The sequence below is a fragment of the Idiotropiscis lumnitzeri genome, chromosome 1 (genome assembly GCF_059441095.1).
Source record: "Idiotropiscis lumnitzeri isolate Australia: NSW breed Sydney's pygmy pipehorse chromosome 1, RoL_Ilum_1.0, whole genome shotgun sequence".
Taxonomy (NCBI): Eukaryota; Metazoa; Chordata; class Actinopteri; order Syngnathiformes; family Syngnathidae; genus Idiotropiscis; species Idiotropiscis lumnitzeri.
Genome location: NC_142391.1, coordinates 43805257 through 43831560, shown reverse-complemented (window position 1 = coordinate 43831560; position 26304 = coordinate 43805257). Strand labels below are relative to the sequence as shown.

General features: G+C 41.2%; 1 protein-coding gene across 3 annotated transcripts in view; it reads left to right on the top strand.

Moving 5' to 3' along the window:
- cux2b (cut-like homeobox 2b) overlaps positions 1–26304 on the top strand; it is a 100501-nt gene that overhangs the window by 62304 nt on the left and 11893 nt on the right. For all 3 annotated transcript variants that reach the window (XM_088302032.1, XM_088302049.1, XM_088302041.1), the window contains exons 4-11: positions 6769–6847; positions 17557–17697; positions 19356–19509; positions 20135–20211; positions 20983–21049; positions 22920–22968; positions 23517–23621; positions 26111–26302. In XM_088302032.1, the coding sequence (XP_088158158.1) occupies positions 6769–6847; positions 17557–17697; positions 19356–19509; positions 20135–20211; positions 20983–21049; positions 22920–22968; positions 23517–23621; positions 26111–26302 (864 nt within the window). The remainder of the gene's footprint in view (positions 1–6768; positions 6848–17556; positions 17698–19355; positions 19510–20134; positions 20212–20982; positions 21050–22919; positions 22969–23516; positions 23622–26110; positions 26303–26304) is intronic.

Genomic DNA, 26304 nt, shown 5'->3' with positions numbered 1-26304 from the left:
ACTCCTACAGTCGCTCCTTAGTTCTTCCTTCTCACGCTGCCATATTAAGGAGCAGCTTGATTATCTTAAATGAGCACCTAGGTTGAAGTATCGAAGAGCTTCCAAGGAGGAGCTATATTTGAGGAACCACTGATGTATCCTGAGTAGAAGTCTGTTAGTTTCTCAACAGTGACGTAAAAAATGGGTTTGGAGAATATCCTCTGGATCGTAACCAGAGCAAGCCTCACTCCATTGCTGTGCTTTTCGATGCTTCAATCGGAATTCAGGTGAGAGGAGCTAATTTGTAAACAGTGGAGCGAGCCTCGAGGACTGAGGAGGTTGCAAATAAAGATTTAGCCATGGCACCATGTGTTTGCAGAGGAGTGGATTGGTATTATTCTACTTTGTACAACAAAATAGTGGTGTTGCCAGCGTTGCCATTTGTCTGATGGGCCAGTTCTCCTGTGACTGAGTGGAAGTGGCATCAGCCATTTGTGAGAGCGGGGCTTTGATTGACAGGCAGTGCTGATCTGAATTGACGCGGTGACGAGATGTGTGTCAGTGTGCTGACTGCTCATCTCACTTTGCACCCAGAGATGGGCGCAGCCACCGCCATGTTGCTCCTGCTGCTCTGAGATGCACGTCACCATGATTAAATCTCCCCACAAACCCAGTCTGTGTATTGTGTGCGTGTGCATACTCCCAGATTCGTGTGTGCGTGTGTGTGTGTGCAGCGAGGCACATGGCTCTCTAACCATCTAGGCTACTGTATATTGCGATAGTGTTTACCACTACTGACCCTCTCCTCCTCCCACATTTTAGTCACTTCAAACCAACTCATCTATCGCTTTTGTACCTACAGTCAAACAAATAAAAGCCAGTGGCGACAGCGGGTTGCACAGCACTGTGTTTTGACATGCTGATGTATTTCCTTTTTGCCAAGGACGTTTGAGGCATTAAGTATATGAGTACAGGAAGGTTTTTTTCTGTTTCTTTTTGCAGTTGCCTTTGGTTGCCGTATCGCCAACAACAAACGTGTGTGTCTTTAGTGTGACAATGCAAACATTCCTACTTATAAAATACAAGTACGTTTTGTGTGATGGTGTAGTTATCTTAAACATGATACAGCAATGACATTTGAAAATAAAAGGTCGATGACAATTCTGTATTATTGTGAGTGCTTGGTGACATTCTTGCTTCCTTTGAGGTCTTTAAATTTTGGGGAAAAATGGACTACAGATGGTTATATATTTTCTGAATCGGCTGTAATCTTTCTCCCGAACAGCGGCGAATGCCCTAATAGTATGTCCACCGTCATTGAAGGTGGCCCTATGCGTAACCTGATCCCAAACAAAATTTGCATGAATGTTTGATACATTGAAAAAGCTATTTAATTCCAAACTCTTTTTTTGTTCTGCATGTTAACATTTTGTGCCTCTGACATTAACATGCAAGAGCAAAGATCCAGTTGATTCTCTCACTAAGGTGTTTTGACAAGGGGTGGTAGTGGACTTCACACAGTTTTTGTCTATTAAGTACGGCGTGCGACGGGGGCTGTTGTGACATGCTGCCAGCCTGTAGGCTGGACCGACACTCTGTAAGCTCCACAGTAGGAAGGACTCCCTATGATTGTGCACTGACCTTTGCATCATGGCGAAGATGACAGGTAATTTAGAGACCTCAGGGAATGTGGAACTATACAATTGCGGCCCCCATTCCATTCACAACACCAACCACATTCACCTTGAGCTGTACAATATGTCTGTGTGCACACTGCACAGGTGTGCGTGTGCACACATTCAGCAAATGAAGCTAAAAGCCTCGTTTTTTTCACTGGGGCTAAAAATGAGCCACGCCGACATATGACATACATATACACAAACACAATAGGGAAAGGTTGGCCTTGACAACACTCCAGTCATCGTCACACAATAATCACCTGCAACATCACAACCGCGCCTCACACAAGCAAGTCACTGGAGTGTCAAACTGGTAAGGAAGAGGGGGATGATTTAAAGTGATAATGGCATAATCATCATTTGTGATAACTGTAATTGATGACCGCATAATTGCTTGTGCTCTGTCTGGGATCTCCTTTTAGAATGCAACCATTCATGAAGCTCCCTGTAAAATTTAAATCATTCTCATCCTTCCTCTTGATCCGCTAAATACCTGCTACTCTTTGTTCTACTTTGTTCACAGACATGCACATGGAAACAGAGATTAACGCCGAGAGACTCATTTGAGGGTGGTATTCTCAAAGGTTCATACTAAGTATTTCCCAGCAGCCTTGTCCCAGGGGCTACAACACTGCCCACTTGCTAGCGGTGTGAAGAGTTATGGGGGAGTCCTAACAGGTTTTCTTTGGTTCTCTCTCTTCCTGCTCTACCCGAGGCTTCACGCCTGCTTGTAAACTCAAATTGTGGTCAAGCCCATTCCCTTGGTGGCCGTATCGGTTATCACAAAACGGGTGAAAAACACAGGATGCGCTGCGAGCCCCAACTCTTGCCAGAGCTGTATTATGTAGCCAAAATGGCAGCCGTGCCTCTCTTTACAGCAACCATATGTGCTTTTATCTGCCAGTGTGAGACTTCTCTTCTAGGGAACCCCATGTACTTGGCAGGCGCTGGATTATCACGGAGATGACTATGACTCCCTGATCAACCCATATTATGTACCACCTCTCGGGGTGCTTTGATGATAGCAAGGCTGGGGTATCCATACACATTGTGGGTGCTGATGTGTGATGCACCAAGCCTGCGTGTGATTGATGTGTCTGCTTGCTTCTCTAGGCAGGTTAATGGTGTGATTGCTGGGGTAATCTCTGTGTTCTCTTGTTAAAGGATGATGGAGGGCCGGGAGTCGAGTTGTTGCCTTCACATCTTGAGATTTTTTTTTTATGTGTTTGGGAATCTCAGTGTGGCGATATTCATTCTTCACAGGGCCATCAAGCAACCTTGTCCTTGACAACTAGATCATAGGTTCACAAATGTAAAGTGTGAGCCATTGTTGACCTAAATGTTTTTTTAAATAATATTACTTAAGCTGACGTGACACAAACCATAGCAAAGATAACGACACGTCAGGAACTTTTATACAAGTCACACGGCTGAGCTTAGGTTCTGACCAGATAAAAAGCTTTTCACTGCTTCCCAATCGTCTGTAGAATAGATTTCAAATTCTTCCATTTGTCTATAAATCACTGAATGGTCTTAAGTACATTAAAGAAATGCTGATTGAATATAATCACAATAGAGCTCTGATATCTTCATACTTGGGTCAATTTGTGGAGCTTAGAGTTCAAAGTAAACATGTGAAGCTGCATTTAGCTATTATACGTCATCAAATACTCAATATTTCCTCCGTGTGGACGGGCCACAGTGTGCTTGAGCGACTAATGGCGTGAATCTGCAAAGTTGTTTTGAGTAACAGTTGTTGTCTTAACATTTTACTTTAATCCCACTTGAAACATGAAGCATAAAGTGGACAGTTGTGGTGATAGTTGTAATTCACCCACGCAGGCGCTTCATTTATTACTCGTGGCAATGACGTGATGTCATCTTTAGTAGACGTTTCCATAAAATGAGGAGATTGAGGAGTGTCACCTCATATCCTCAAATTATTTATACTTTCTCCCACCACTGGCTATATAAGATGATAAAATGAGCCCTTGACCATATTTACTTCCATAAAAACTGCGCCATATGACATTATTATTTTGTTTTTTTACAAATGTTAATTATTCTTTTTTTTTTTTTTTTGGTGCACATCACTCGACATTGTGCTTTGTGTGCACGCATGTCACCTCACGGGTGAGTTACATTCACATTAGAAGTCATTTTTGTTTTTGTAAGAAGAAAGATCGGATTTAACAAAAATTCCAAATTGGGCATCACCTCCTGCAGTGTGAACATAGCCCAAGTTCCAAAGTTCATCTTATCCAACTGTACCTTTAAGGTTTTCTAAACGTCTTTAAATATTTTTAGTTACTTTAGAAGTCTTTAGAAGTTTTTTGAAAAGGTTTCTGTTAATGTCTTTAAACATTGTCAATGTATTTTCCTTTAGTAATTTTTGCAAGGTACAAGCAGTGCCAACCTAGAGGTTGTGGGTTTGATACCATTGTGACCATGTGGAAGTATCCTTGAGAAAGATACTTAACTCCCAGTTGCTCCTGATGGCTTGTCAGTAATAATGTGAAGCGCTTTGAGTACTGAAGGTAGAAAAGCGCTACACAAGTGACACACCATTGACTTCAGAAGCATATTATAATTGAAAGTGCATCACACACTGACCAGGATAATCCATAAAATGGCTCAGTAGTGTGTAGATTCTCCAGGTCAAGCTTTAGAACTCCGGTAGTGTGCCTCTTGTATCTCCATGCAAAATTGAGTGTGCTGTATCCAAGCATCTTCTGTGGGCTACGGATACCTCCTCAAGATAAAGCTAGTGGCACTGGAAAAAATGTGGAACTAGTCAGGTATCAACTAGGAGGGATAAGAAGAGGGACATTTTTTGAGGAAAACAACAACAAAAAAAAATCATCATTATCTTCAAAACATTTGTCGAGCTTGTTACTTCTCCTTTCCTCTTGTTGTCTGTCTCATTTGCGCGACAAATCTCACTCATGATTGCTTTATAACGGGAATGTTTGATATCCTGGATGTGAGACTGTGTTGAAGTTGTACTCTGCTAATTATGTGCTCCTTTTTTTGTTGTTGTGGGCAATATATTAATATATTTATATAATATTTTTGTTACACAAAACACCTCACAAATTTGAAGTGGAGCAACCTGCTACATCGAAACCTCTTTCTAGAACGGATTGGAAGATGGGGGAGATTTAAATGGAGGAAAAGCAAAGTGAAACAACACAATGTTGCAGGGAGTTGGCTGAGAGCTACAGACTATTGAATCTGTATTGATTGGGCGTCAGCCTTTTATATTTTCCATGGACTCCTCTGAGCTGCTCTTAGTGGCAGTGATCGGGGGAAGGAGCTTGCTTGATCTTTATGATATTTCTTTAAACATGATGTTGTCGTTATTCCTTCCCTGGGAAGATGGCAGCCATTTCCAGTGAATCGAGGACACCCCACGCCCAGGTTTTTTTGCACACACCTTATTTATGGCCCCACTAAACAGTCCTAATGCACCATTGCCATCAACGTCTTCAGCCATTGTGAAATGATTCTTTTTCAATTGCCGTCATACCAATGAGGTGTGAAAGGGATGCAATCAACAGCCAGAAGTGGCAACTACTATATAGATGACATTTTGAATTGAAGGTATTGAGACACACCTTCTGCTCTTCTTTTGACTTATTAAACAGTTCAGAGGTCTAAAGCAGCAGCTCGACTCAGTGTAACCCACATATCCGCTAGTGCAGGTGCTCTTTCCACAGAGCCAGGTGGCAACTAATTCACTTTCTTTGTCCCTGATAATGAATTGTTAATTGGTTTGCGTCACCCACCGAGCTGTGGATTGCAGGTGCTGCTGCTGACGATGGCCACTGTCACTGGCGAGCAGTCTTGTGCAGGCCTTGGATGGCAATAAATAGGCCAGAAAAAATGCTGAGGATAATGACATAGCTGCTATGATGTTTGATAGTCAATTAAAAAACTAATTCCATTTGTAGTTAAGGAAATAGAAATGGAATAGACAGTATCACCTGTTCATTTCAGGGGTTACATACAACAGCCATCTGTAATGTTTTTCCACTTTCACATGATTTTAACATATTTACGCTAGTGCTGTCAATCGATTAAAATTTTTAACTAATTAATAGCAAGAAATTCCGTAATTAATTGCAATTAATCACATTTTTCAACTAAGATTTTTTTGTGAAGCTTTTACTTGAATAACATCTTGTAATTAATGTCAAATCACCAAATATGAACAGGCATTTTTCTTGGAAACAATTCTCAAAATGTATACAGAACATTTAGTTCTGCCAACAAGCACCACACTACAGCAATGTTGGTCTGAAAGGCCCAGTGGTGACTTGAGCCGGATGTTTTGTTCTGAGATGATGTGCATCTAATTATGGTATTATGGTTTTAATTTGGTTTTGCAAGATATGTAAATAAAATTGAGTTAACATTTTTAACTGCTTTTTAAAAATTAATCTCGAGTTAACGCTTTGATTTTGACAGCTCTAATTTTAACATATCAACGTACTGAAACACACTTTCTAAACACAAATAAGTCGCAAAATAAAACCTTTTGTTGCCTGATGGGGAAAAATATTTTTCAGAATCTGAATAAATCCATGCACCTTTATCGGCGTGTGCACGCTTCCGTCATTTTCCTTCCGTCCTGATTCATAAAAATAATCGTCCTGTCTGCACCTGTCTTCGTCCATTTAAAGCGCTTCCGTGCTTACATTTCATCAGTCCTTGGGTAATTCACAAAGAACAAGTGAAAAAGAAGAGCCGATGTAAAAACAATAAAGCAATAAAGTTTACCAAAGTTGCCTCCTATCAAAGCACACTCAGCGTTGATCTTTTGATGGTCTCTGACATAATGCCCGACGCATGTTCTAACTCTGAAGTTGTAAGCAACTTTGGCGGTATATTTTCTTTTTCGCATTTTGACTTGTACAGCGTTTGGATTATTGAAGTTTGTCGCACTCTATGAAGATGATTGTATGATTTATGGAAGCCTCTCTGCAGAACATTAGTCTTCTCTTAGTGAAAGTATTAAAAGTCCATTCATGCTTGTTTATCATGTGCCGCAAATGTACACGTTATATCCACCAATCCCTACTTTAATGGCATTTCTTTGTCCCTGCAGGTGGTCGCTCTGAACAAACGGAGTAAGGAGGCTGAGTCTGCATTCCTGGGAATCTACAAACAGCTTATTGAGGCCCCAGGTGAGTCTCCCACGAAGACTGTAGATGTTTATCCTACCAAACAATACCAACAGAAGCAGAAACGGAAGTCCCATACTGAAATGTTTCACTTGTGCATATCTTTTCATCTATAACGATCAATGAATTTCACATCTCTTATCCCGATTGTGGCGGGTTGACCACTATGGTTACAGGCAAGGACACCTCATTTTGTGTATATGAAGCAATCAACAAATCCAAAAATATTGCTCTTACCACTGATATGATATGGTAAGCCCGCACCTTGATATGAGATGCATAAAGCCCCACACCCTGTGGCTTCTATCTATTTTTTAGAAGTCCGTGATCTGAGTGGTTTCCAAAACTCTGCGTGAGGCCACTTCAAAACCCAGCCGAGGTCCTTGAGACTGCTTAACATGGCTGAGGAGCGAACACATCCTTGAGGAGTTTGGCTGTTGATTGTAGAGGGCCAATTAAAATCCCCACTGAAGTCTGGCTCCGTGTGGGACGCAGGCCTGATGAGGCCATTTGGGGAAAGCAAGAGAGGGGCGAAGGCTTGAGAAGAGGAAAGACTTTTTGTTGTTGTTGTTGTTGTTGTTGTTGTTGCACTTCTCAATTTTAGTGCCCATCCGTATGTACACCGTCGCGGTGTTGCAGGATGTTGCGGCAAAACATGGCCCAATCTCATTGCAGATCAGAGAAACACTTGTGGCAGGAGTAGAGACAGCTGTTCACTAATTCAATGAATGCAAGATAAAAGTCTGCGACAGAGAAATTGCAAAAGCTGCAGCTGACTTTTAAAGGTCTCCTTTTGCCTTGAAGTCGCCTACTTGATAGTCTCTCTCTCACTCTCTCTTTTTTTTTTTTTTTCTCTCAGTGTCTCAGTCTCTCTCCACTTGATATTGTCACACAAATTTGTTCACAAGCCATTTCCGTAACATTCTAGGTTTGTGGGATGGTGGATGTGGTGTAAAATATTTTTTTATTTTCATTTTCATATTTGATTTTAAACAGGAGCACATTTTGCAAAGTAACCTAATGAAATAGAGTAGACTAGGTTAATTTGAGATAACACTTAACAAGAACACTGATAAAGTTGGGTTGATTTGAGAAAGGCCAGGAGCACCGTCAGGAAAAGTCAAATATGGTCATTTATTCTCAGAGGTGGCATTTTATGAAATTTTGCTCGTCGTTCAAATTTAGATTTGGAGTGTGTGGGCATTGGATTTTTGTGTTTGTACTTCTGGTTTTGGTTAATTGGGTGTTTTTTTGTTTAATTCTAGTCTGTACGATTTTAAACGCTACGCTCCCAAATTGGAGTAGAAGTTTCCAACTTGGTTTTTACAATCATTCCATCAGACACCTATTTATTATTTTGATTTGTTATTTTCAAAGCAAATCCCCCTGTAGAGTGGATTCTCCTGAGGGCACTTCACAGTGGCCTCGATCCTGGCGAGCTCCAGAAGATAGCATAGTTAGAGTTTTGGTTAGGTAGGTAGCTCTCTGGGATTGGTTTGTTTTGTGCGTTTTTCACCCATACGATCCATTTTGCTTTAGGTGCATGTGCGCATACGCAAGTTGGTGAATTGGACTGCGCAAAACGTAAATGGTCAGGTGTGATTCAACTTACTACTCTGATTGTATAGTGGCATGACCAAAGGGTGGTGAGTGAAACATGATCTTTGTTTTGATGCGTTTGTGACTGAGCTCACCTTGGCGATGTGATTTGATGGCGCTCGCGTCCCATACCACTTTGGCTCTTAGTCACTTTATGTTAATGAGCTAAGAGGCACAATTTTGGCTGTCGTAGTTGGAGAGGAGGTGTCTGTTGTTTCGGGCTATGACGTTTCTTGTTTATATGCACAGGAAGGAGAGTGCAGTGGCGTCTCCTATGTGAGGGCGCACATGGATTTCACAGGAAGGCATAAACGCGTGTGTTTATTTCAGGGTCTTATGTCGATTTGTTGAAACAGAATTCTGGAGTTTTTGTCTGTGAGCGTCCAGACTTCTGTTCAGGCTATAGTTAGCTCAAGAGAAGATGTTGATTTGGGCGGCTCTCATAGCGCTAGTCTTAGGCTTCTGATATTAATATCAATTTAGAAAGTTTCAGCTCACCGATACAGTTTTTTTTTTTTTTTTTTTACATAATTAGTCTGGAGTATAAAATTTATACCAGTCAAAAAAAAAGCATCATTAAGAGGAAAAAAAACCCTAAATTGCTCTGGAGTACCAGTCACATTTTTGGGGAACACTTATTTTACAAAATCTGGGACTAAGAACATCAAAGGTCAGACTCTCCCGTAAAATCCCAATCCCTAATTGTGGGTGTGTTCAGAAAAATGCTCCAAAGTGCACACAGCTTCGCTGCAACTGTTTGGAAACTCAGCATTGCTCAAATGTGCTGTGCCATTATTCAGAGATCACCAAAAAAAAACAAAAAAAAAACAATGCCAGAGCCCAGTGTGTCAGGCATTACAAAGTAAAGCTGACAATTGTTCAATGAAATAGGCTGCATTTGGAAATTAATGGAAGGGGAGAAGCGCGTGCAGCCTCCTCAAACATACACACTCAGGGTGGTGGCAGAGCAAATTTCCAATTGCACCCCTGTTGAAATTTTATTACAGGTATATACAAGTTGCAATCGTTTATTACTTATACTGTTGTTACTTATAGTCTGGAAAATATGCTGCTCAAATATGTGTGTCAATTCTTAAACAAACTACCACCATAATGACTAACGTAAAATACCATTGTATAGTATGTAGGCTTAAGATGTGCTCATCAAAAACTAGGCAGATGTTTTACTGACTAAATACTAATCATTTTTTTTCTGTATTTTACCTTTTGTATTTATTGTGTATTTTATGTTTTTGTGTTTCGCCTGTTATGAATGGAAATAACCTAGTGCAAAATCTGGCACGTTTACACTTCAACCATGAAACTATGCTTGATGTCATAAGGTTCTTTGTCCATTTCAAATCCATTCATCCATCAGTTATCCTAACTGCTTCTCTTCTCAAGGGTCACAGGTATGCTGGAGCCTATCCCAACTGTCTGCGGGCAGTAGGCAGGGAACACCCTGAGCTGGTTGCCAGCCAATCGCAAGGCATCTATACATAACAAACAACCATTCACACTCACAATCACAACTGGGGACAATTTTGACCAGTGGTAGGAAACTCCGGTTCTTGGAGAGCCATATCCTGCCTGCTTTAGATCTCCCCCTTCTTCAACACCCCTGATTCAAATGATGAGGATTGTTTCATGCTTCTGCAAAGCTCGCTGATGAGCTGAACATTTGAATCAGGTATGTTGGAGAAGGGAAACCTCTAAAACATGCAGGATAGGGGCACTGGATTTGAACATCTCTGATCTAAATTTTAGTGATAGGTCAGTTGTTGTGGCCGAGTGGTCTAAGGCGCCGCGTTCACGACCCAGTCTCCCCAGGAGGCCTGGGTTCGAATCTCGAATTTCCCCATTGTGGGACTAATAAAGGGAATATTATTATTATTATTAATATGGAAACGACTATTTTTGAGGAGAGAGATGACCATTCACGCAGCCACTGTGTGCCTTTTAAAAAAGGTTAGACTGGAGCCCTGATCACAGTCCAGCTCTTTTTAACAATATATACGAGGGAGGACTGTATGCCCAATCTTTTAGAAGGAACCCTGTTGTACTACATGCAAATTATATCAGTTGGTAATTGTAAGTCTAATCACTAGCCTTTTGTTTCTCATCTCACAGAAATTGCACATATTCCTTGATTAAATAATCACATTGATCTATAAGACAACACCCGTTTAGGCAAACATAATCATTTGTAGGATAGTAGATGGGTTACTGCGATTTCTTGATTTCAAATCTGTGTGTGTCCGACACTGCTCATCCTATTCAGGGACACAGAAACGCTTGAAGCCTTGCCCAGTTGATTTAAGGATGGCCTGATCACTCGTCAATCACAGGGCGCAGGAATTCAAGTCGTATTTCCCCAAAATGAGCAGTCACCCTGACCCAGCATGCCAAACACACGCAGCAACATCTCGCTCATATAAGGTAAAAGTTGTGCGCTCCCACAAGACGGCCAATCAGAAGCCAGAGCAGTGTGTTTCTGCAGGGAGCCCTTCCTGTTTTTGCAGCATGTGGCATCGCCTCCATTATTCTGTGCCCGTTTGTCACTGTACATCTTGCTGCAGGTATCCAAGGTCACAACTTCCATCCTACTTGAGAATGGATGGCTCCAGGTTTACTGCAGGGCAGTCATTTGGCTATGGCCCCACTTCATTTCTCCCTGCCTCTCAAAAACAACTGAACAATCCCCCACTCGTCCCCCAACGCTGTCCAGCCCGTGTATTTCTGATTCTTTGACAGATGTAATCATTCTTTACCCGACATGCTCGTTAATCTTAATGCGGTTATTACTATTCATTGCTGGATGTTTTTTCTCCCTTTCATATTGTTTCATTTGACATTATCTCTACTAGAGTGTGTTTGCCCGTGTGCTCATTTGTGTGCTGTGGGTCCAATCAGAGCAGGCTGTAGTTAATGAACAATGTGGAGGTGGGGGAAAACAAGCGTTCAATATGTGACCTGTTGTCTGTGACTATCATTAACATTAACTGGTTACATATCAGTTATCCACTTTGAATAGCGATCCAGTTCATTTGTTTCAATACCAATGTGACAATTATATGCTTTGGAAATAATGCTGCAGTTCAATCACACCTTGAATGGAGCAGAAAATGCAACTCCGGTTGAAATGAAAACTTCTTGAAGGAAGTTATTGAGTGGTGTTTTTGTTCTCTCCCTTCCTGCCTTTTATGAGGCCCCAAAGCTGAGATGTCAATCCACTGGAGTATTTCATTAGTGCGCTATATTTTGATTTGCCTGTGACATCTCGTGTTATGCACACTAACCCATTCTTAGGCTTGAAAGGGGCCTGTTAACAGTGTTTCCCAAACAATATTTATATCACCTCCGCACTTTTTTGATCAGCACTGATAAACACCTTGTGATCACCAGGCGCTAGAAAAATTGTGGCAGCTTCTGCCGGAGTTCGTCAGTTTCCCAGAGATGCACCTAACTTTTCCCACGTCTTTTTCTACCTCTCCGTCTTGCTGTCTCATTCTTCTCTTTGCCTCCTGGAATGTGTGTGAGTTGTTTGAACGTCAGCGTTTGTTTCCGCCTCTGTGAGATCGGCGAGGCCCTGTCGCCCGGGGCGTAGCCCAGAGACTGATGCTCCAGGTGTTTGCTCTTCCTTGCCTCCCCTCACTACATGCACATGCACACTAACACACACACACACACACACCCCTACTCACACACACCCCTCCCTCAGGGTACAGCCCACTCCCTCTCTCTTTTAGAACAGAGTTGCTTTCATCTGAGCGGGGAGCTCATCAGACTTTGTGAAGATTCTGTTGTGAATACACTCCACTAAATGTGTAAGTGTGTCTATGTGTGTGTGTGTACAAACATAAATTGAAAACGTTATAGCAACAGTGCTTGCTAGTGGTAGTGAATGCAACTGCAGGGCAGAGCAAATAGCAGAATTCTGTTGAGCCTTTATGGGGGGCCTGAACACAATTTGGTTTGGGGCTCCCCTTCCACCATGTTTATATTTTTAACGTGTTAAAAAAACACTTTTTGGGGGCCTCTAGTGGCCAGGAAATCCCAATCCCATGCAGCCGATTAGTTCGCTAATGCCTGGGGTCAGCTCTGTTTCGTTGCGTTGCGTGTCGTTTTCTGTTATACGCGGCCTGTAAATCTTTTACATATCCACAGTGAACACTCCCCCCAGCTATGAAATTATCAAATCCGAAAGCACTGACCTCAGTAGTTCAAAGCCATTCAAATGCATTAAGAATGGTTGTCCTTCTTCAACCCCCACCAAACATAAACAGGCACACGCAGAGAGGCCTGCAAGGCACAGCAAGCTGGCTTTATTGTAATTGTGCAGCTGAGTACCTACAGTCAGGGTAAGAGGGGAGGAGGGGGAGGAATGCTGTAAATGTTTGTGGCAGTCTGTTGGAAAATAAGGGCATATAAAAGCTGATGGGGAATGAAAGCTCTATGGGTGGGACGTGATTATGCACAAGTGATTAATAAGAGCAGTAATAAACAAAGGCCCAGGAGATGTTTGAGGTGCTTAATAATGCATTATGTTCATAAAAGAGCTGGGCCTCTCCAACTGATCCCTGTGGAGTAGGACACCCCAGAGGGACCAGGAGGGAGAACAACTGTGTGTCTGTTGGAATGCAGGTTTGTGTGCATGTCCAATTCCAAAAAGTGGAGACAAAAGAATTAGATGATTCTAATTCCTCATGACTTCATTGCATGCCACATACATAACAATGAACAGCATAGTTTGTAGTTTTCCCTCAAGTTTAGTTTGTGTCATAACATATTTATTTTGGCTGCTGTGTGTTTGTTCTAAGATTTTAAATCATTCCATCGCTGTACTTCTGTACACTCGGTGGAAAAAGAAGACATCTCTCTTTAATGCACAAAAGGTGTTGCTATCTTCTCCCATGTATAGCTAATCTTTCAGGACATCAAGTTAATTTAAACTAAGTCCATGTCATGCATATTAGCTTCAAGTGCGGCACAGAAAGAAAAATCCTCTTTGTGAACATGATGTGTTATGAATTTCCAATCAAAATAAATCGTGGACATGGCGGGGGAAGGCGGCAATTAGAGTAAATGCTTAACATCAATTTGCATTTGTGAAGGTGAAACACACGCTCCAAAATTGTGTCAGCCTAGTTTTGGTCCTTGACAGCGCTATTACACCACTGTTACTGTTTGTTGCAGCAGCAGAACATGTTTATGGACCTTGAAGTCCACTCCGAGAGAAAAAAATACAACGCTGTTTTGAATGAACAGAAAAAAAACCCTTGAGCGCAGCCTTGTAAATTAATTTGTTCGTGTTGTATGATGGGAACACAGCTGGCCTCATTAACACGTGCACAACAAATAATTATAGTTTTTTTCCCCCCCACCTCTCTTCAGCCAGCCACTGCTTGGCTAATGGGCTTGCTGGGTTAATTATGTCAGAGCGTAATTACACACGGCCCAGAGAGACATAATGGTGCACCCTACTGTGCCCACGCCACCTAATGATAGTATATCGCTGACATGGCAAAGACGGACCAGCCGACACACCTGTTTGTGTTGCAGTGTAAGACCTGCGCCCTTCCGCCCCTCCCTTACCCACCTAGGCCATACACATACTCTACCCGTGCGCTTTTCTCTTCAGTGCCACCCACAGTCTAGTGAAACTGACCAGCCTCTGACTTCCACTTCTTGTTACTCGTAGCACCTTTTTCTTTGACATGCAATAGCCCAGAAACAGCGAAACAGTGACCACAGGGAAGCAGCTACTCCAACACGGCAGCCTCATTACTGCGCAGCCAAAATGATGAAACTCAGTATCACTGCAGCTGCAATTGTACAAAAACATAATTAAAAGAGTGAGTACCTACTTTGTACATAGGCTTGAAGCACTACAGAGATAAAACATATCCAGACACACAATACTAAAACCTCTTTTGCAATAATTCACATTAATACATTTTACACATACACTCATAGCAACAATGTAAGCCTCAGTGTAAGTTTGTCAAGATCGAAATATGGAATAGGCTGAAAATGTTTTCGTTTATGTTACCTTCTGCTGGCTAATGTCTGCATTTTCTTGTTTACCCTGCAGTTTCTGAAATTAGCATGCAAGCCATTCTCCACACCCTCACTCAGTGAATGAAATATTGAAATTGGTGTCATAAACACATGTACAAAAAGTGTCACTTCTTTTGACATTTTTTATTGATTATTACTATTAATAAGGGGTCGACACACTTAGGTAAATGAAATAAACAATAAGCATGTAAAAATTAATTGTCACAGAAGTCTGAGAAGGCCTTCCCAGATTTTTTTTCGATATTGTTTTCCATACTGTATAGAATGCAATCAATTTATTAAAATATTTTTATAGGTGCCTGCCATCATAATATAACTAGATTTATTGGAAACTCTCTTTTGCAAAAAAGTGTGGTGGGGGGGGGGGGGTTAACGAGCAACAATGACATTAGGACAAGGCAACGCAAGGGCACAGTGAAGTCCGCAAAATGGGGCAATGCACCGACGCCGAAACGTCGGCACGGGGTGTTTAAATAGTCCAGTCATTAGGGGAGCAGATGGGAATCAGGTGTGTGAGGCTAACGGGAAACAGGTGCGTGGCTGGTGGGGAACGAGTGCTGAGGGGAACGCCCCCACTCAGCAGACAGAGGGTAAACAAAACAAAGACAAGGCCTGGGAGAGTGAAAATAATAACAAAAAACCTGACATGACCGACACGGGTCATGACACTTTCCAAGTAAAGAAATAAGAGTAGGTTTTTAAAATCTCTTTGGCGTTTACTACATTTTACTGACAATAACGCTTACTATCCATAAAATTGAAAAAAATTGTGCCAATCCTTCAACTGAATTCAGAAGTTGACTACTAAAGTGCACATCTCCACACATAAAAAAAACAATACCTGATATTCTTGTGACACTTGGCACTTGAATAAATCTCTCCACAGCAAGCACATTAGCACAAAGTTTGATGTGCATTTTGCAGTACCGTACTCCTTGTCCACAAAATGAAAAACAGCACAGGCACAACCTCGAGGATGACTCAGACTTATGCTTCTGTGTTCCTTATTCCCGGGTAGGCGCTGGAAGTTGTAGCGACTAGCGAGTCACAACAACGATGTCTCCTCGTCCGCAGTGTCAGTCCAAAACATTGTTCTTGTCGAAGCAGATTGAACTTCTTCTGCTTGTTTGTACAACCGCCAGCAGCGCAACAAGTTCCCAAGCCATGCTAGAGATTTTTCAATTCAATGGGGACTTATCATCGCTTAGAAAAAGGAGTGGGGGAAAAAAACAGTTCAGATAAACTGCTGTGTAGAATGTAACTTGCTGTAAAATTTTACCCAAAGTCTCTTACCGTAAGTCGGCATACTCGTTTCTCCACGACAGCCCTGAGCAATAAGCTGGATAAGGGTGAGCCCCTTCCACCGTAGACTGTACATTAAAAGGCTTGGTGGTGTTCATTAAAGCAAATGCAAGCTGTGAGCTTGTTTGAATGCAAAGGTTTTTACCATCCGAGCCACTTTGTTGCCCATAAATACCACCAATTAGTAGGTGCGTTTTGCAAACTTTGTGGACTCTGCCTCCGTAAGTGAAAATCTCTCAGCCCTTTGAGAGGATCCCCTCATCTTTACTTTAACTGCAAGGTTACTTTTGTATACAGACTTGGGTTATTTCCCGTGGCTTTCTATTTGACTTGCCGTACTCCTGTGCCAATGATTGATAATCCTAATTTATCCATGCGTGGGTATAATCTCTGTCCTTTGATCACTAAAAGTTTAAAGGATATATGGGAAAGAGGCACATAAAGTGATTTCTGTGACAGTGGGTCGATGGTTTCGCAGTGCTTCCTGTTTGCCTTGGAAGAGCTTTTCCCTTAATAGTGATGTCCCTTGTGACTGATGCAATATCTCCACAGTTGGTGCAACAATGAATGCAGACAATGTTTGACTGTAAACGGTCCTGGGAAAAATAGCTCGATCAATTAAATGGTGCAAAATGTTTGTCTGATGAAAAAGCGGATAGGGCGCCCTGCAATTCACAGCCTGGATTTCAACAAATTGCACGGCACACAAGTTTGGGGTCTGTGATTAGTGTTTATTTTTGCTGGGAGTTTATGGCAAAGTTGCGCCTGTCTTTTGCTCTGTCGCTCATGAAATGTCACGGCAGTCCGGGCCCACACTAGACACATAAGTATGAGATGTGCAGATGAAAGCTGCCAGAAAAAAAAAGTTTGTGTAGAGCAAAGAAGCGATTTTCCTCTTTTAGAGTTTTTAAAGGCATGCGTGCAAGTGTGTGTATGTATGCGCGTGTGCCTCCTCAGCCCCCCCCCCCCCCCCCCATCCTCCCCCCCCTTGTCAAGGAGCTCCCCTGAGCTTCCTTCTCTGTGCTTTTGGCACTAGAAGTCACCTCCTTTGGTGTTCAGCAGGCAGGTACACAACAAGAGCAGCTCACTCTCTCTGAGCTGTTGAACTTTTCGGGAGGGGAAGAAAGGGAAGGCGAAGATTAAAAACAGCCCTGTGATGTGGAGTGCCGAGCTGCCTCCTGAGAATTCCTGGCATAATAATTTAAATGATCAAATGATACAGAGGAGACTTGTTAGCTGAGAAGCAGCCTCCTAGTTGGCCCCATGGGCCCAGTGCTGCCGCGCATGCATTGCAAAATAGCTCCTCTGTTGTGCTAAAGAATCTTGTTTTTTTTCCCCCTTTCTCTTTTTACACCCTTTTCAGGAGCATGCTTTTTCAACACTTTGTTTTGGTGTATATTTGGCACTTAAGACTGTCACCTTTTCATGACAATCTCTGTAGTTTTCCCGATCATTTATAAGTTCACGAGAATGCTCATTAGAAAGTGAAGGTTTAGAACTCAGCTTTTAGCGTTATGTCCAGCTTGTACATTTTTCAAAGGCAATAGAGTGTGGCAAGTCAAAGAGTTACTTACTTTTTGCAGGAAAAAACTGTTGAGGCCAACGAAAAGTAGTCTGTAGAACAGTTTAATGCTTTTTGGGAGATTGGGTCGGCCGGTTCAATAAATATGATTACTATTTCATTTGTTGTATTTCTTTAGTTACATACTTGTATCTGTGCATTTTCACAGATCCAGCTCCTGTACTGGAGGCCTCACACACACTGGAGGAGAGGCTGCAGCAGCTTCAAACTTTGGCCCCTGACAGCGGGGCCCTGGTGAGGGAGATCAGCGGGCACTGGAAGAAAAACCTACAGTGCTTTGAAAAGACAGGTCAGACCAAAAATATGCACAGTTAGGATTCATTTGCTCTGTGTAAAGTTTTTCCACAAGTATATATATATATATATATATATATATATATATATATATCTATATACACTTGTGGAAAAACTTTTCTAACTATGGAAATTATTCATTTGGACACACTATTGCCTCTTAATATTACAAGAATCATGGTGTAGGAATTCCACTGTGGATACTTTTTTTCCCCCTGACTAAGCTGAAGGGCCTTTCCCTTGGTGGCCTTGTCTAGGAATTCCTTACAGTATACAAATACGTTTATGGATACAAATGGCCAAATCCAGGATGGGGTCAGATTAGAACCACGACTTTTGAAAATCAAGAGGCGCCAGATTAGATGACTCGGGCATCTGGTTAGGATGCCTCCTGGATGCCAGCCTGGTGACTTGCAGGCAGGACACAAGGCACAACTCCTCCAAAACTCGTCTCTCAATGCATGCATTATGTGTGTTCTCCTGTTCTCTGTGTGGTATGCTGCAAAGATATGCAACAGAGTGTGAATTGGATTTCCAATTTATGAATTAAAATTTGTAGAATAAATGATAATTTTTGATCCTATTAATAATAATACTAACAATACTACTACTACTACTACTAATAATAAAAATAATGATACTAATAATAATATTAATGCTGCTGCTGATGATGGTTAGAACTTTTTGGGCCTTGTTTACTAAGATCCTGAATATGAGGCAGTAATTGCGACTTCACTTGCTCTAACAGATTGCCCACGTTTCTGGCAACAGATCTTATTAGAAAGAGCTTTGTATGTTAGGTGTTTGGGATTGTACTGCAAGTGCGGAATAAAGTTCAAAGATTTAGTGTTAGAGGAAGTCAAACAAACACTTACAGTCAGAATTTGAGAATTATGGCTCCGGTAATTTAGGGGAAGCCACTTTTTCAATTTATTTAATTAGCCCTGAGTGTGTGAAGGGGATGTGTCTGCTCATCCTGCATAAAAGTGGAACTGCACACCTGAAAAACAGCTGAGGGAGACGCGGCCACCAATTATCAATGTTTGTGGAAATTACCTAGATGCAAGGAAATGAAGAGTTGAAGGGGGTTTTGTCACAGTGTAGGTGCTATAGCATGAGTCCTTCTTGTGACTGGTTCAAAGTAATCCCTTAGATCCTCCAGAAGCTCCAAAATTACTGAATTGAGAATAGGTTTTGATAATTTATGTTTCTGCCAGTTTAAAAATGTTAACATGAGTGGAAATGATCAGTTCTCTCATTTCACGGTATTTAAAGACGCAAAATCAGCCGCCACAACGTGTCTCAACCATGCTAAATTAGATTGCATGGGCTAAATTAATGTTGATGTTAACTCCTCCCAGAATGGGCAAAATAAATTGATGGGCAATTGTGCCTGTTTGGCAGATGCAATCCTCTGTGCAGCCGATTAGGTAATCAACTTGCACATCTGTTTGTGTGAACAATCAAGTTTTTGCCAGTTATTGTACACACAAACATTTACTAATTCAAGCCTTTTGTCTGTTAATAAAAAGGGTCTGGTTACACCTATAATTATGCCTGGATGTGAAAGATGCATTTAATTGATTTTTTTTTTTCCTGTTATGAGTAAAGAATTTTCTCACATTTTCTTTATATCAATATTCCTCCCCCCAGAGCCCACAGACAACGGGTTTGCGGACACAGCAAAGACTGGAGACCCCCTTGAGTCAAGCTCTCCAGCTCCTGATATGACCCCCAATAGCACGCCAGCTCCTGGAGCCCCAGGCTCACCACAGGAGATCTACCAGGACCAAACTGAGAGACAAGGGTGAAGACCACCAATGATCACGTATCTTTGAAAAACACAAAACGTAGCTGTCATTTAAAACACTATGGTCTGTTAACGTTGTGTTCTGGGATTGTTCAGAATACTGTATCAAGCCCTATTGTGGCACACAAAGTTATCTGAACAAAATTTCAGTACCTTTGGCATTCTTTATTTAATTTCTTTTAGTATTGCACCTAAACCTAATGATGTTTAACGACACACAGCGCTGGACCATGATAGAACTGCATGTTTTCTTGTGCTTTGGTTTTGATTTCACTGGTATTGGTTGTGTGCAGCATTTATATATATGTGTATATATATATATATATATATATATATACATATATATATTATATATATTTATAAATATTCCCAGTGGGATGAGATCCCCTATTCCTAGAAGAATCGAAGTGCATCAAATGTGAAATCAAATCACATGAATGGCATGAGATGGTTTTTCGAAGGTTCTCTAAAAATGCTTTACGGCACTCACATTTCCGTTTGTCTTTAAAGCCTGCACTGCAATGGAGCGACGCTGGGATTAACATTTTACATGTCAAGGCATATAGTTGTGTACACTAGCTGAAGTGATAGTGTGTACAGCTGACATAGTTTCTTCTCTCAGGGAGGAGGAAAATGCCGGCATTAGTTTGGCTGACAGGCTGTCAGAGGCAGAGGAGAAAATCAAGGTTTTGCATTCATGTGAGTACTTGAAACACCGACATGTACACATATACTATAACCTGAATTACAACTCCTCATTAAAACTAGTCATTGAAATACAACAAGATTGAAAAACAATTACACTCACCAGCCACGACTTGGAATAAACCTCCACATACTAATAAGCTTCATCACCCCTTTTCCAGTCTCTTGACAAATATAATGTTGAGTTTAATTTAGACCCTCAAAGAGGTATTAATTTACAAAATATGTTTACTATTTCATCGATTTGCAGTGGTGTTACAATCCATCACGCGAAAGTTTGTCAAATGTTGAATACAAAGCTTGAGGACCGCATTGAAACAAGTAATTAGATGAACAAGAGTACGCATAAGTCTGTACTATAGGTGGAAGGCATAAGGCTAAGTGGACATTTAGTGTTTTTGGGCCATTGTTATGGCTGACAGTTAGTTACAATTGCCTAATTTAGAGGTTGTTGATCGACCACTGTGAGTCTATTTTAAAAAAAATAAAATAAAAAATCATTGGCGAGACGAATTTATAAATGCCAAACCACCAATATGCGAACGTCCACCGTAATGCTTCTCGATGTAATATGTTTTTATTTTATTTGTTTATGTTGTGCAGTACTACACTAATCTTTAGACGTTATCATTCAAACATTATCATTAGTTCACGTGTAAACACTTTAAATTATGTATTTATGTCTTATGTATTTAAATTTTGTAATTAATGAATTAATTATTTCAATTATTATTAATGCCCTTGTCACTGTTTCCCTCTGGACAGCTTTGGATACGTCACAGACTGAGCTGCTCGACCTGCGGTGTAAATACAACAAAGAGCTGACAAACAAGTAAGAATCTGTTTCTGATTTGTCACCTACATCTACAACCTCCTTTCATCAACAAACTGCCATTTCTGTGTCCCTTTGTGACTGTAGGTTATTGAAGCAATTTAAGTGCTGAAACGCTTCGACTTTATTTTGCCTACATAAATTCATGTCATGTGTAAAGCTGAGGAATGCCATTGTAACAGCGGTGCAAGGGAGTGACTCAGCCATTAAGGCAGGTCGATGAGAGAGCTCTGTGTTTGCCTTCACTGGCAGTTGGGCCTTGACAGCCCTCAAGAAGAATTGCTCCATTTAAAGATTGCTTCAGAAAACCGCTACAATGTCCTGGTTTTTGAACGCTACGTATACACTGCATGCCTGAAAAGCATCTGAGCCCGTATGAAAGATGTCGATAGACATTCAAAGTAAACACTCTTTTGTTCGGGTTGTGCTCCAGAGCACAGTCAGCCACTGCTAATGGATTTGGAGAAAATCCATTAGCAGTGGCTAAATCCATGGCACAATTGTAGTGATGTTTCAAGACCCACTGCCATCTATTTTGGCGGACTGGATGCTTTTTCATTATGGCGTGCAGCAAGTAGTTGCTAGTATTTTATGTGCGTGGTCATAGTGTGGCTGTTTTCCCTGGTCATATTCCTTTCAAATGACAGCAGCTCTACTGACCCACATCAGCAGTTACCCTTACATGACCAAAAGCCTCTGAACCCTGGCCCTGTCTCTATTACTCTCCCTGCCAGTTTTTGCAATGTACGTACGTTGTGAAAAAAAAAAAAAAAAGAAGACTATTTGTCTACTCTGACTTGAGTAATTGAGCAGCTAATCAATACAAAACATTTTCTGCACAGCACAAGTTCATTAAATGTGGAGCTGACACCTGTTAGGCTGTGCCAGCCGAGTTTTGTCTTTCCCAAGGCTTACAGTTGGATCCACACAAAACCGTTGCCTTCTCAAACAGGGTTTTGCCTCGCAACACTGATTGTTAATGCCAAAAATTGTTGTTGGATCGGACTAATTCCACATTGCAATTATGTTTTGTTTTTTTGTACTTTTCTTACCAGAGTCCTTTTCACCTAATAATTACACAGTCTTTTATAGCTTTTCAGGCAATTATAGGTTCTCAAAGAATGAAATTGCAAACATTAAATTGAGCAAATGTATGGTATGGCTAAAGAATACATTTTAATTAAAAGACATCTTTGAGCAATTCTACCTTTGGCTTGCAGGACCGTCGTGTGTCAAACATGAAATTTGTATGCATATTTTATTCCCTCACAGAATCCTTGATATTAATCCATCCTTATCTACTTTTTGAAAATCAGGTTCCATGTTGCAAAAGAAACCGTTGAACTTCAAACGAACCTCATGAATAACCCTGCTGTGATTCTGCTTCAATTAGACAATAATTATCATATATATGGAGACATGTTGGAGGTTACATTTTGTTATATGTTACATGATGCAATTAATATCTCACTAATCACTGAGTGTTAAAGATAACGAAAATCATCCATTCATCTGTCTGTTTGAAGCTGTCATAAAATAGTGGAATGTGGTCATCCTAAAAGCCGATGGGATAGACTTCCGTTACTTTAAAAAATATACCTGGTAAAATGTCTTTTTTCATTTCATTTAGATAAGTTATTTCAAGGCAGGCTTCGCTGCTTGATTTGGTGATTACTGTTGATACAAGAACTTATTAAAAAAAAATCAAAAACAATAGCTGACACTATTTTTTTCACCTTCAATGCACAGTTTGCATCATCCAAATGTCATTCTTTCTACATTTAACAATATGTGTGGTATCAGATTAAGTGTGTTGCTTTATTGATATTATTCCAAACTACATGTGTGTGCGTGTGTTTGTGTTTCCCAGGCTGGAAGAAGTCAGCATCATCATGGGCAAACTTGAAAAGGCAAACCAGGTGAGTGTTTCTCTCCCCTGATTGAGATATTCCTTTGTTAGGGTAATCACTCCAGTAATCATGCCTTGGCTTTAATTAAGGCAGCCTCTGTCCTGTCCCCCCTCCACCTCCCTCCCTTCCCCTGAGTGTGTGATTAGAGGGTGTAATCCGGAGCCCCCGTTGGTGGGCGCTCTGCAGTAGCATGGCGGCGCTCAGGAGAGGAAACAGCAGAGCTTGATTGATGCCAGAGCTCTGAATTTAGCTACTGTATTTCATTGCCTTGGTTTCCTAGTGATGACTCCTTTATTATACTGCCTGGGCTTCTGTTACATGTCTTCATCATTGTGTTCTCAAAAAGAATCAATAATTACAAAGGTGTGACAAAGCAGGTAAACACTTGCGGCAATAAAGTCAGCTGACTCAACAGCTGTGTTCGCAGAATGATCCAATGACACCACTGCACTGTATCGCCAGTAATTTTAGCAGATGACTTTTCTCCTTTCCCCCTTTATCAAGCTATTATTATCTACATACCAGACAACTGTAACAAAGCCTATTTCTTTCCACAGAAATCAGAAATGGCCCAGAAGGAAGTACAGAGGCTAAAAGAGCAACTAGTCAGCGGGCCAAATGCCTCTCCAGGAAGCTGTCAACTTGTGGATGGCACGAGTAAGGTAAAAATTGTCTTGCTCATCTGACTTTGTTTTCAAGTTTCTGAAAATGTGCAATGTTTTCCTTCACTATCAACAAACCACTAAAGACAACTGAATGTGTTAATCCATTTTCTGTATTCTGTTTCTGTAGTCCAGTATTCGCTTACCCTATTCAGGTTTATGGTAGGAACCAGAATCCAATGTTATTTAGAGCAAAAGGCAGACAACAACCTGGACTGGCTTGCCATCAATCACAATGCGCTGATGCTACAGTATATGCAGGAAATCAAACTATAGTAGTCACAGGCTAAACACCTTGAAATAATTTGTACTCTTTAAAGTAAATGTGACATGGTGGCAGTTGCTGCTATTGTCAGGACAAAGTAAGTATGATATTCTAAGATTCAATCTGGTCGAAATCCGAAAGATTCCATCTGGTCTAAACTAGAAAATTTGTCACTGATCGCTTTTCCACACCCAATCAAATCCCAATTTGAATTATTGCTGATTTGTGTATGTCCCAAGTCAACACATAATGAGTTTTCATAGTTTTGTTGAGAAAACACCAAATCATTATGTTGTCCTTACTCCCCAGCAATGTTCCCTCTAATTTCTGATCCCATGTTATCTGCTCCGATCTAATAAATCACAAAACAATTCTATGAACAATTCCTGAAACACGCAAAACAGCCTCATTTGGAATTCCTGAATAGAGCTGTCTTTGTATCGGCTGCAGTGGCACGTCCGTGATGAGCGTGAGTCTATGTGTGTGCTTCATACTATAGTAGAACAACTGAGGGTGCGTCCTCAGTTGCGCGACTGAAATTATAAGAATGTAACGTGTGTGCGTGCCACGCGCCAGCCATGTGCACTGAGAGGGTGAAAGCAGTGCGCAATTGCTCGTGCGCGCAGCTTAGAGGGAACATTGCTCCCCAATATACCTGCACCTCAGGTTCACATGTTCACTTCTGCTAACATACACTGCATCTGGAAAGTATTCACATTTTTTATGCCTCTTTGCACAATGGAATTCAATAATTTTATCCTCAAAATTCTACACACAACATGAAAACTATTTTCAAATCTTCCCAGAAATGTTTTGTTGGAATCTGGGCTCTGGCTTGGCCTCTCAAGAACACACACAGAATCATCCTGATATTTTGCCTGTCTTTGCACTGCTCAAAAATATTCCGTTGCCACGGTCTAAGGTCAAGAGTGCTCTGCAGCGGAATTTCACCCAGAACCCTTCTTTACATTATTGCATTGACAATTCCTTCAATCCTGACTGGTTTCCCAGCTCTCCGATGTAATGCTGCCACCACCATACGTCACTGTAAGGATGGTATTTGCAAGGTGTTGAGTGGCGCATGGGTTCTTACAAACATGTCTGGCATTTATGTGAGTTCAATATTTGTCTGATTAGATCGTATAACGTTTTATCTCATGGTCTGAGAGTCTTTCTGAGAGTTCTCTTCCTCCCATATTCCAAAAACATGCATGGTAGGTTGATTGGACACCCTAAATTGCCCCTTGGTGTGAGAGTGAGCGCGGATGGTTGTTCGTCTACGTGTTGGCTGACAACAGTTCAGGGTGTACCCTGCCCAGCTGGGATAGCCACCAACACCCCTGCGGCACTCATGGTTAGAAGCGAATCAGATGATGGATGGATGTCTTTTTGAATATACAAATGTGTTTGATCTGAAAATATGTGATAAACATGCAAAAAAAAAAAAAAAAGCTGAAATGAGGATGAGAGCAATCACTTCTTAACGGTACTGTAGACAGGCGCAGGTGTAGACAGATGTGCATTTCCATATCATGACCAATCAAGTGAATTTGCCACAGGTGAACTACAATTAAACAACAAACAAAACATTTATAAGATGATTATTCGAAACAGGTGCACCTGATTTCAATTTTTGGTTGCTGCAAAGGCTGTGAATACTTGTGTGATTTATTTTTTTATTTAAAAAAAATCAAGAAATAAAATAAATAATATATAATAATAAAATAAATAATGTAAATAAATGTATTTTTAAAAATGTCATTTTGTTGTGTTGTGTGTTAAATTTGGATTTGAATTTGAAAAAAAAAAAAATCAATTCATAAATTAAGTTGTTATACTGTAACAAAGTCACTGATGGTGTAGTGGTGCACTCGCCCGAGTTGTGTGCAGGCAGCGTGGGTTCAGTTCATCACTCTACGTCTGCCCTGTGACTGGCTGGCGACCAGTTCAGGGTGTAGTGCGCCTTTCGCCCGTAGTCAGCTGGGATAGGCTCCAGCACCCTCCCGCGACCCTGTACAGGATAAGCGGTGTGGATAATGACATGACATACTGTAACAATAAACTGTGGGGAAAAAAGTGCAGCGCTGTGAATTCTTTCCAGATGCACCGTAGGTGGACCTGGTCCAATTCCACTTAACTCAGCCGACATTTCCATGATTTCCAATGCCTCACTCTTGCCTATCCATCGGTCTTCTCTTTTTCCCATGTCCCTTCAAATTGGCAGGAGAACAATGAGAGGGCCGAAGCATTGCCCTCAAAACTAGAGGCCACTCTGCTTGCGAAAGACCGTGAAATCATCCGTCTTCTTGAGAATATTCAGCAGCTTCAGTTCACCCTGCAGGAGGTTCAAGAGAACTCAGCAAATCAAATCATTGAGCTTGAACGACAGTTGGCCTACAAGACAGAAGCTATTGAAGT